The 11,878-nt window shown below is 31.4% G+C and overlaps 1 protein-coding gene across 1 annotated transcript; it reads left to right on the top strand.

The window, feature by feature from the left end:
* Positions 1-1,660: 1,660 nt before the first annotated feature.
* On the top strand, positions 1,661-11,162 carry PIN6 (Auxin efflux carrier family protein). The gene is made up of 7 exons (XM_088120019.1): positions 1,661-2,214; positions 2,856-3,421; positions 6,442-6,631; positions 7,454-7,539; positions 7,637-7,794; positions 9,073-9,149; positions 10,753-11,162. Exons 1-7 carry the CDS (start codon positions 1,781-1,783, stop codon positions 10,817-10,819), a joined length of 1,578 nt encoding a protein of 525 aa, XP_087976145.1. The 5' UTR covers positions 1,661-1,780; the 3' UTR covers positions 10,820-11,162.
* Positions 11,163-11,878: the final 716 nt, after the last annotated feature.

Here is an 11,878-nt window from a genome sequence, read left to right on the forward strand (position 1 = left end):
ACAAATTATAATTAAAATATTTTGTAATTATAATTAATAAAGAATCTCAAAATTTTCGTACCTTTTATTTTCCACAACTATATAAAGAGTTTTTTCTCACTCTTTCTCCCAACTTTTTCTTCATCAAAACTTGAGCTTATTTTCTCTTTCCGTATGTTTTACTCCTCTAGTCAATCTCTTGTGTTTTCTTATTCAGTTAGATTATTTGATCGAACATTCACCTTTTAGTTTTTTTTTCTATTTGTAAATAATTTAATTTAAGGGGTGAGGAAAAAAGGTAAAAGAAAAAGAAAAAAAATGTTAAAAGAAGTTTAACTTTATCTTTTTTATGCTATTAAACCATGTGAATATATCATGTTACATGTAAGTGATAGTTGCATTGCTGTTGAGATAGGGGTATTAGTTTTTCCATAATTTTGACATTCATATTGTATCAATTTTCCCCAATCTACTCCTTTTTTATTGTTGGCTTATACGAAAACTTCCTCCTTTGAATTTTCAGTAGATGTAGGCCAAATGCTGAACCATATTTATTTGTGTCTTGATATCTAATTTATTATCTCTTGCGTAAATTTTCTTGATATCTTAAACTTACAATAATTGAGCCGTTAATTTGTGATGGTGGTCATTTGAAGCTAAAGGGAAAGAAGAAAAAAAATTGCAATTTTAATCCAATGTAAACTTCTTCAATTACACCCCTTTGCAAAAATGGGTACGAACAAAAAACTACAGAAGTCCCATTTAAATTAGAAGACCATGAGATGCAAAGCAAGATAATAGAATAAAGAAAAAAATGATATAATGTTAAGCGACTCTTCGACAATCATTTAAAACTATGAAAATTAAAAATCAATATACACATATGTGTGTATTTGTAACTCTAAACTGTGAATATGTATTTTTTATAGTGTAAACTTTAAGTTGTATTAATTTAGAAAAAAAAAACGAAGAAGAGAGAAAAGAAGGACGTTAGAGTGATGCGTAAGTTGTGTGTGTTTGTAACTCTAAATTGTGGATATATATTTTTTATACTGTAAACTTAGGCTGAAAACGTTAGATGATCCACGAGTTGAGGAAAAAATGGATACCAATAAGTGAGAAAAAGAAGGAGGTGAGATGGTGTAGGGAGTAAAAAAATGAGACAATGAATGGTCAAGACACTTTTTTAAAATACTAAAAGAGATTTGGATGAGATTATGAATTCTGATAAAATAATTAAAATAAAGGAATAACTAACACCTGTCATTTTAGTATTGAGACACGTGAGTAACAATGAGGAGCTAAGTTGAAACTAATTTTAGGAGTATGTGTCCTTGGCTCCCACGTGGATCCGTCCCTTACAATGGTTAATTTTGCCCAATAATCAGCCTTTATAACCTCATATTAATTTTCAGCCTTTATAATCTCATATTAATTTTTATATTTCCGAAGTTGTCCCAAATAAATTGACGCATTAAAACCAATGAACCAAACATCAATTTTTTTTTCTTATCTTTTTTAGTATGACATATGAGAGTGAAAGATCCAACTCACGATCTCTTTATTGAATATATATATTAATTACTGTAGAGTTATAGTTGTTTTGATACCAAACATCAATTTTTAATAAAAACATTATAACATATATAATTGAAACCAATTTCAGGAGCATGTGGTGTCTTTGGTCCCTACGTGGATCCGTTACCTTGTAGACCAGGGGTAATTTCGCCCAATAATCAGCCTTTATAACCTCATTATTTCTCCTCCCATCACCACATCCCTTCCCATAATCTAGAGAGAGATGATAACAGGAGGAGATTTCTACAAGGTGATGTGCGCCATGGTTCCTCTCTACTTCGCAATGCTGGTGGCGTACACCTCCGTGAAGTGGTGTAAGATCTTCACGGCGGACCAGTGCGCCGGGATCAACCGCTTCGTGGCGGCGTTTGCAGTCCCGGTGCTCTCCTTCCACTTCATCTCTCAGAACAACCCCTTTGAAATGGACACAAAGTTCATCGTGGCCGATACCGCGTCGAAGATATTCGTGCTGGTTCTCGTCTCGCTCGGGGTCGCCGTCTTCCCCGGCGTCGGCGGCCTCGACTGGGTTATCACTCTGTTCTCGTTGGCCACTTTGCCTAATACTTTGGTGATGGGGATCCCTCTTCTCAACGCCATGTATGGCCATTTCACTCAGTCTCTTATGGTTCAGCTCGTCGTTCTTCAATGCATCATTTGGTAACTTAACACATTAAATTCAATCTTTCCCTTCCTCGCAACTTCTTCTTCTTTTTTTTTCATGCTGTACTATATAAAAAGTAACCAAAAAAATAATAATAATAAAGTTATCACGTTTTATTTTTTTAATATCTGGAAGTCTAAGTTCAACAAATCCAAATTTTATTTCTTATTTTCCAATTCACTTATTGAAGTAAATTTGACAAGTTTTTGGTGGGTTTATTTAAAAAATAGTAATATATGTACTTACTGAATTATATGGGTAGATTTCCCATCCACCACTGTTATGTTTTTGTTACCAAAAACATACTTAAACAGGGGATTACAAGTTAAATTGTATGTCTGTACTTATTAAGGTAGGCAATATATAAGTAAGGTTTTTAATTTATCAATATAATTGTGTTTTTTTAGTTAAAAATGACCAGAGATAACTATCAACCTCTTTTATTTAATCTACTTTAAGTGGGGTGAGAGATTCAAACTTTCGATCTCTTTGTCCTAAATATATGTTAATTAATTACTCTTCTAGATTCATGTTGGCATAACCATCAAATTTTAGTATCTTATAAAGTCAATTATATACGGATTAAAGTCAATTATATACGGATTGACTATATAATTATGTTACTATCGTTTTTCAGGTATACATTGTTGCTCTTCCTCTTTGAATATAGAGCGGCTATGTTATTGATACAAAACCAATTTCCTGGCCCCACTGCTGCAGCTATTACCAAATTCAAACTCGACGCTGACGTCATCTCACTCGACGATCGAGACCAGTTGATCTTGACGGAGTCCGAAATCGACAACGAAGGTCGAATTCGAGTCAGAATTCGACGGTCAACCTCGTCGGCGCCAGACTCTAGTTTGTCATCAATCGGCATTACGCCGAGAGCGTCGAATCTCTCCAATGCGGAAATCTTCTCCATCAACACCCCGACACAGCTCAACAGCCCGCACCAACCCACCAACTTGAATTCCGGGTACTCGTCGGACATGTACTCACTCCAGCCGACCCCTCGGGCATCAAATTTCAATGAGATGGAGACGACAACGACGGCGGGGAATACTCCGACGTGGGGGAGGTCCCCGATGGGTGGGAGGATTTTCCGGCAGGGAAGTCCGGCGGTTGGGAGCGTGAAGATGGTGTGGGAGTCGCCGGAGAATGGAGGAGGAGAGGGACAAGGATACAAAGCTGTATTGCCAGGTACGTAGATTGTTGTCGTTTTTAGAAGATGAAGGGACAAGACATTGTCGTTTTGACAGACAAACTTTTCAGTTTCATTTTTGTACGTTTGGTCTCCGCATAGCCTACGAAGTGGACCTCCCGTGTCAACAGAATTAACTAACTATATTAAGTGAATAATAATAATAATAATAATAATAATAATAATAATAAAACCCTCTTTTTCCCCCCTCAAATTCAAATTCATTACTATTTAAAATGATACTCTTTTTCATTGCTTAATATTCCTTCTTTCATAGAAAATTAGAACCTATTTGCTTTTCTTAAGCGCAATTTTATTTTTTTTTCATGAAATTAATTTTCTTTTAATGGTTATTTTCTTTTTTCTTTCTTCTTTTTTTTTTCTTTTAATTATAGTCAAATGTTAAAAATAAAAAACATGTCTGTGAAAATGATCACTTTGTTTCTTTTGATATTTTAATTAATAGATTACAAATAAGTTGAAATATTTTTAATTTTGTGAACAACTTCTCTCACTTTTCAAAATTTTGAAAATAACAAAGAAATATTTGAAAACTGCCATTTTTGAGTTTGATCGACGATCTCTTTTTTTTTTTTTTTGACCCTAGAATTATTTAGAAACGATTTTCTTAACTTGTTTTCGAGTTTAGTAAATTGGTTTTTAAATTAGCTCAATTAAATAGCTAAAAAAAAATTAGTTTTGAAAATTCTGCTAATTTTTTATGTACTCAGATTTGTCTAAAATATCAATGTGTTTTGTTTATTCAAAAATTATATATATATATATAAACTAAAATAATTAATAAATAGACTCTAAAATTATAATAAATTTTACGGCCTATTCTTCAATGTTTCTACTGTCTTTTATAAATTAATGTCCACATAAAATAATTAGAACGAATTTTATTTTTACACCTAAATCTAGACCAATAAATCAAATTTAACCTTGAATTTTTAGTTCCATCCTATTGAATCCTAAACTTGAATAAATTAGTCCAATAGAAAAAAAAAACAGCAAAATATCTTAATCCAACTAAAAAACATGATAAGAAGAAAAAAACTTAATATTAATTTCACCCAACATTGAATTTCAAGTTTACTTCATCCTATACTCAAATCTTCCAAAGTAGAAAACTTAATATTAATTTCACCAAACATCGAATGTGAGGTTGATTTTGATGAAATTTAAAGTTTAGAAACTAAAATTGACACACAAATTTGAGTAGATAACTGATAATATAATAATAATAATAATAATAGAATCGAACTATTTTTCTTTTAATGTAGAGTTGCAGGGCATAAAAGGCAACAGAATAGAGTCAAAGGAAATAAGTAAAAAGATTTGAGTTTTTTATGAATATAGAGGGAGCCATCATTTGAAAGAGATCACGTGCATAATCATGGAGGATGGCTTTAATTGATTGCCCAATTCACAATTAATTGTCAACAATCCAATTATGATGCAACAAAATTATGATCTTTGCCTACAAATTTCCTTCCTTTGATTATGGCTGTCTAACCATGTTTTCATTCTTTTTCTTCCATTCTTCTGTTTGGTAATTGTTAGGGTTGTAAAAACTACTTTTAATTCCATAGCTATGTTTTTTTCTTCATCTTTTTATTTTGTTAACTACTTTTTTAAAACATTTTCAAAATTTAAATTACAATTTTGAAAACAAAAGAAAAATTATTTTTGTTTTTTAAGTTCGACTAAGAATTCAAGTGTATATTTTAATAAAGGTGGAAAAACATATCAAAGATCAAGATTACAATGAGGAAGCAAACTAATTTAAAATCGAACGAGGTCTGGAGTACTTGTGTATATGTCTTTATCATAAATTTAGTATCAATGTTTCAGATCGTGACATGCTTCTATTTAGTCTCTATATGTTGTTAACCTAATTGATAGAATGTTTTGACCAATGTGGTATTTGTTAGTCAAATTTTGGCTTAGTTTGCATGATGTGATAAACTTTTTCTCTCTTTTTTCGTTGGGTTCAACAAAATATTGTTTGGAGGGAAGATTGAAGTAGATTTCATCTTAAGGAGGTAATAACTGCCTTATCAGCTTAGCTGTGCTCAAATTGAGTATATGATAAACATTGAAATATGCCAAAATGAATGTATAATATCAACAATTCAGTAAAATATGGTGTTTAATGACAGAGAACTACATATAATTAAGTATGATATCTAAAGTTTAAGAACCTAGTAAAATTCTTTTATAAATTTAATGAGGGGTTAGATATATTCAAATCTCATGATAACCACCTACCTTAGAAATTAATTCTTATATGTTTCTTAGTGTCAAATGTGGTAGAGTAAGGAGACTGCCTAGTGAGATTAGTCGAGATGCGCGTAAGCAGGTTCGAACACTCATGGAGATCAAAAGAAAAATTAGATATGGATTTAAGTTAAACTTAAATCTTTAATATAATTTTTTTTAATATAACATGTATTGGAGTGAGGATTTGAACTGACAATCTTTTGGTTGGAGATAGGTACCTTAACCAGTTAGTTATTCTCGGTTGAAAATGTTTAATATAAACTAACTCAATAAAATATCACAAAAGAAAAAAAGGTTACAAACATACAAGATTTAATATTATGAAAATTTTGATTTTTTTTCTCTTTTTTGTGAGTTAATGAAATTTGACCTTAAAAGTTGAACAAGGTGGCTAAATAGCATCTTCAAAACCAACTATAAAATTGTTCATCCAATAAATCATGTAAAGTTCATATACAAAACCCATAAAATGCCCAAAATTCATATAAAAAACACTCAAACAAACTAGAATGACCAAACTACCCATGAGCCAGAAAATGCCCAAATCTAAAAGTGAGAGGAAAAAAAACTAAACCAATAGAGACCATTGAACATGTCAACAATGAAATTTTATGTTCTTATAACATTAGATATGTTAATTTTTTTTTTTTTTTTTTTTTGTAAATTGCGTTGTTTATTTAATTTGTTTACTAATTTGTTTGGTATGTGTATATACACAATGGTTTTTTTTCAGAAAAAGAAATTAGCTTCAGGGACAGCTCGGCAACGCCGATGCCGGAGGCGGAGACGGCGAGGGGCCAAGAAATGCCCGGCGCCTTTGTGATGATGAGGCTTATTCTGACCGTCGTTGGACGGAAGCTTTCCCGTAATCCAAATACATATTCCAGCGTGATAGGCCTTCTTTGGTCCCTTGTCTCATTCAAGTAAGCTCCCTCTTTTTCTTCCTTTTCCATCAAATTCCCGACCAAATTGTGACTAATAAGTCCATCAACGTTAAAAAAAGTGTACTACCAAAGTCTAATAAGTTAAACAAAAAAAGTCTAATATTCACGGATTCTATCTCAAAATCCATTGGTTATGAGAGGATCGCGTAGTCCATGTCTATTATAAACTATTGTAAGGTCATTTTTTTTAACGTGGGATCATTAACCAGGAATCTACTCGCGATTCAAAATTGAAAGTTCAAAAACTTTGTTAGACACTTTGTTAAAGTTTAGAAACCTACTAGACACAAATCTTAAAAGTTCAAGAACCAAACTTATAATTTAATTACTTAAAAAAAAAAAAAACCCTTCCAATTACCCTTCTAGCAAACAAAATATTGTCTATTTAATAACACCATCTAAATTGTTCCCAAAGCAACCAAAAGTCCCACATTAACTAGATAAGAGAAAAATCATGGTGGTATATTGTAGAAATGCATAGAGCCCCATTGTCCCTGACATAATGAAAATAAAGCCAAAAAAAAAAAAAAAGACATCATTTTGAACAAGTTAAATGTCAAGGATCCACGTTGATAAAACAATTGAATCTAACGGTTAAGGATCCCACGTTGAAAAGATAAGTTGTCTAATAGGTATGAGTTATTCTTCATCCATTGCCAATTGATTTTAAGGTATTCGAGCTCAAAACGCTCAAATGAGCGTTCAGTCTAAAAAATGGAATCTGGTCAAGATCGATGAATCAGAAGAGCTAATTATATTAATACTAAACATACATTATCGTATTTGAAATGGTATCCATAGATGGAAGGTGGCGATGCCGAGTGTGGTGAAATACTCAATAAAGATAATATCAGACGCAGGTTTGGGAATGGCAATGTTCAGCTTAGGTACCTGTGTTTGTGTAATGTACAGTATATGATTTGGTTGTTTTTAGTGTAAAAAAAGAGAGGGAAAAATGGGTGTGGTGTGTGGTGTAATGCGCAGGATTGTTCATGGCGCTGCAGCCGAGAATCATAGCGTGTGGGGGAAAGAGGGCGACGGTGGGGATGGGGATCAGGTTCATATGCGGACCCATCGTAATGTCGGCTGCATCACTCGCCGTTGGCCTGCGCGGCGTTACGCTACACGCTGCCATTGTTCAGGTACTATCCTGTCCCTCATCTCGCCAGCTTTATATTTAGCTTCAACACCCTAATTTTCTGACCACTCACTCACCACACATCCCACCCTTCTCGAGAATCTCAAAAAAACGTTTCAATACTATTTTCTATCGAGGATCTCACGTTGAAAAGATAACCGACCTAACAAAGGTTTATAATATAGGTGTATTCATATTCATGGGGTTGCATCTCTATTTTTTTAACGGGATGCTCATTTCAACGTTTTGGGTTCTGATACCATGCTAATATTTATGGAGTTTTACATCTCAAAACCAATTGTCAATGAAAAAAGTAGTTCATGTCTATTATAAACTTTTGTTAGATCTCTTATTTTTTCTGAGATTCTAAGTTGGACTATTTCTCTCATATTTGAGATAGAAACCTATAAATACTGATATGGTACCGGTATTAGAGCCCAAAAAACTCATACGATCATCTGGTCCAAAAATGATATTCGGCCAAAATTGGTGAGTCCAAAAAAGCCACCATCTTAATATAGGTGGACTACTTCTCTTATAGTTAATTGATTTTGAGATAGAAATTGAATATTGATATTTTGGTTCATCTTGATTTTCTGTACTTTGAAAGTGATATTATTTGCTCCCTTTATTTTCATGTTTAAATCATTTCTTTAGATCATTATTTTAGTATGACACTAAAGTTACTAAATTTCTAGAAATGAAGATATGAATTATTTGTAATAAATTAAAGGTTTCACTAAAGTTACTAAATTTCTAGAAATGAAGATATGAATTATTTGTAATAAATTAAAGGTTTCAATTGTGTGTAAAATTTGTGTTAAAATTTTGCAAATAAAAATTAAATATTTTTTAATAGTATAAGAACCAAAACAAACTAAAAATGAACTAAACCAAAAATACAAATATCAAAATAGTATTTAAGCCTCCAAAAAACCATCTCAGAGCCATTCGATTGTACAGCTACAGACTTTTTATTTGATTAATCAACGCCCATACACTAATCACTCCCGAATATAGTAAGTAATGTGGTGCAATCAAATCCTTAGTTTGGGGATCATTATCCAATCAAATAATCCAATCACTGAAATAGTCGATCGAAATTTTAAGATTAAAACGAAATGGTTTAGAGGTTAAAATAGACATTTTAAAATTCAATCAACCTAAATAATAAAATTGGATTTAGATTACCTAAATTTAAATGCTAAAAAGGAATTTGATTTTTTTTCTTTTTTCCTCATTTTCTTCAATTTTGGATTGTGTTTGATATGTGTATGTTCAGGCAGCTCTTCCACAAGGAATTGTGCCCTTCGTGTTTGCGAGGGAGTACGGGCTGCATCCAGATATTCTCAGTACTGGGTTAGTATCATTTTCTTTCCTTAATATTTTAGTTTTTATTCACGAGTTTAAATATTATTTTAATCTTAATCTATTTTGATCCGTGTATTTTCAAAATATTTATTTTGATAGCCTCTATATTTTCAACTTAGTTTATATCTTAAAAACGTTTGTTTTAGTCTATAAACTTTTTAAAAAATAATCACTTTGGTCTAGATGACAATTTAAGCGTAACACATTTTGTTCACTAAATTTTTTGAGATGTAGTCATAAATTTGTATTAATTGAGTTTAATTTGGTATAAGATTTATGTTTAAATTGTGTCAAATAAGGATCAAACACTACAAGAAATTTGGGATTCGGCGACGAAGTCTTACGACATATAGTTTCATCGCCAAAAGACGCTTTCGTTTTGAAATTACAATGTTTTCGTCGCCAAACGTTTTGACATATAGTTTCGTCGCCAAACATTTTGAAATTACAATGATTAAAATGAACGAAAATTAATAGTATATTTCTTCTAGTATAAAATATGTGATAAAACAATATTTAAACCTTATTCCTGGAATATACAAATTATTTTTTTGAAAATGGAATATACACATTATTGAGTCTAAGAGTAAGTCTCACATAATTTTTTAAAGATTAAAAAGTTTTTTTTTTTAGTGTTACATGCTAAAAATGATTTTGAAAATTTTTAAATGGTTAAAGAGTTTAATGAGTACTCTAAAAAAAACTGTTTGTACAAAAACAAAAATTCATATTTACTAGTAAAAGAATTATATATATACCATTACCTGCATTATATTTATGTGAGAAAATTAAAATTGATTTTTTTTTTTTGAGATAAAAATTAAAATTGATTTGAAAGCTATGAGTTGAGGGTGTTGGGATATGCAACATGCATAGATATTTAGCCATGAGCTTCTAATTATAATTTAGTTGGATAATTAATGTCATCATATTAATTATCATAAACTAAAGAGAAATACAATAATCAAAATTTCAATTAAGAATAGTAAAATACAGAACCCTTTTATCAGGGAGAAGGACAAAATAAACAGGATCAAAGAATCAATTACAATTTTACATAGGAAAAATGTTATATCTTAAATTAGAATTAAATATATTATTTTGGTATACTTCCAAATTTGGTTTATTTTGATTTATGGTATTTTCAAAACATTCATTTTGGTCTTTATACTTCTGGCTTTTATCTATTTTGATCCCTCTACTTTAAAAACGTGACTGTTTTTAGTCATTTCATTTCCTTTTCCATCTCCTTTTTTGGACCACAATTTCAACCTAACACTATATAGTCCATAAATTTCATGAAATATAGTTATAACTTTGTATTAATTAAAGAGTTTGACCGTATAGAATTTGTGTTAATTTTTTTTTAATATGAAGTATATGAACCAAAGCAAATATTTTGAAAATACAAAGATTAAAATAGAAAATAAAAATAAAAATACAGGGACTAAAAGAACCAAATAATTAGCTAAATGTATAGACCTGTGCAACATTACCACGTAGTTCTTTTTTTTTTTTGGTATATTTCTCACCTACTTTAATAAAATGGTTCCGATATCTCTAACTCGTGTTTTTGTTAATAATATTTCAGGGTGATATTTGGAATGTTAGTCTCTCTACCAGTAACCCTCCTCTATTACATACTGCTGGGCCTCTGAAGATTGATCATATAAATTAGAAGCAGCAATAAAAGGCAAAAGAGAATCCAAAGGCATTGAAATTATCCCATCACTCAACATGACAAAAACCCCAATTATAAGTCGACCAACTTCTTCATGTCGTTTCAGACAATCATGTTCAAAGCCGACAATTGGTGTATTGTCATTAAACTGTCGATGCCCAAAGTCAAATGGGGTTTTAAGGTTTTCCCATTTTTTCTAAAGAGAGTGGGAATGTATAATTGTTCTTCGAAGTTTCAGTGGTGGCCGAAAGTGGGAGTTTGAAAAATGTGTGTGTGTGTGTTTTTGTTCTTGATTAAATGGCTTATGATTATGGTCGGTACAGGCATGGATTTTTTCTTTTTCTTTTTTACTTTCTGATTGTTTGCTTAAAGTTTCAGCAACCATTTAGTAGATATGGGTTTTGTGTTGAAGAATTAGTAATGAGGAATGGATATTTTAGTTTCTATAAACATCATAATGACAGCTTTCTAGGTTGATCAAAAATCAATAATCATCCATATACATGAATCAAAGTTGTTGAGAAAAATACGTGCAATAAGCAATATTCCTAGTCCTCAAATCGAGCTACCCAATAGAGTTTAAATATTACCTTTTCCCCTTCCCCAATTATGAGCAAGTCATAGTAAACAATGCAATAAAGGAAATACAAGCCCACACAAAACGACACAAAGATTTATACTAATTTACCTTAAGCATGAGCTACGTCCAATCTTCTAGATGTGTGGGTGTTGAAATTAATTAAATTAATTCATTAAATGGGTAACAATTTATGATAAATTATATGTAGTACTATTCATGGGTAAAATAAGTGGTCTAGTTAGGGCCCATAAACTTCCTATGGTGTGGCCCGTTGGGCAGATACCAATCCGTTGATTCTAGGGGATTGTTCGGGATTTTGGAATGAAAATAAATGATAGAGCACAAGTGTACACCTGTCAACAAGTAGTAAAACAGAATAAGTATTCCGAGTATCGATCCTCAAGGACAAATGAAGTATTTTTAATGAAAATGATATCGATCGGTGACTTTGCAATT

The sequence above is a fragment of the Momordica charantia genome (genome assembly GCF_013281855.1).
Source record: "Momordica charantia cultivar OHB3-1 chromosome 11 unlocalized genomic scaffold, Mcharantia_2.0 BLBB01000011.1, whole genome shotgun sequence".
Taxonomy (NCBI): domain Eukaryota; kingdom Viridiplantae; phylum Streptophyta; class Magnoliopsida; order Cucurbitales; family Cucurbitaceae; genus Momordica; species Momordica charantia.

Coding starts and splice junctions, on each gene's coding strand:
- PIN6 (XM_088120019.1), top strand. CDS start 1,781: ATGATAACAGGAGGAGATTTCTACAAGGTGATGTGCGCCATGGTTCCT. Junction 7,795..9,072: donor TACACGCTGCCATTGTTCAG/GTACTATCCTGT, acceptor GTGTATGTTCAG/GCAGCTCTTCCACAAGGAAT. Junction 9,150..10,752: donor CCAGATATTCTCAGTACTGG/GTTAGTATCATT, acceptor ATAATATTTCAG/GGTGATATTTGGAATGTTAG.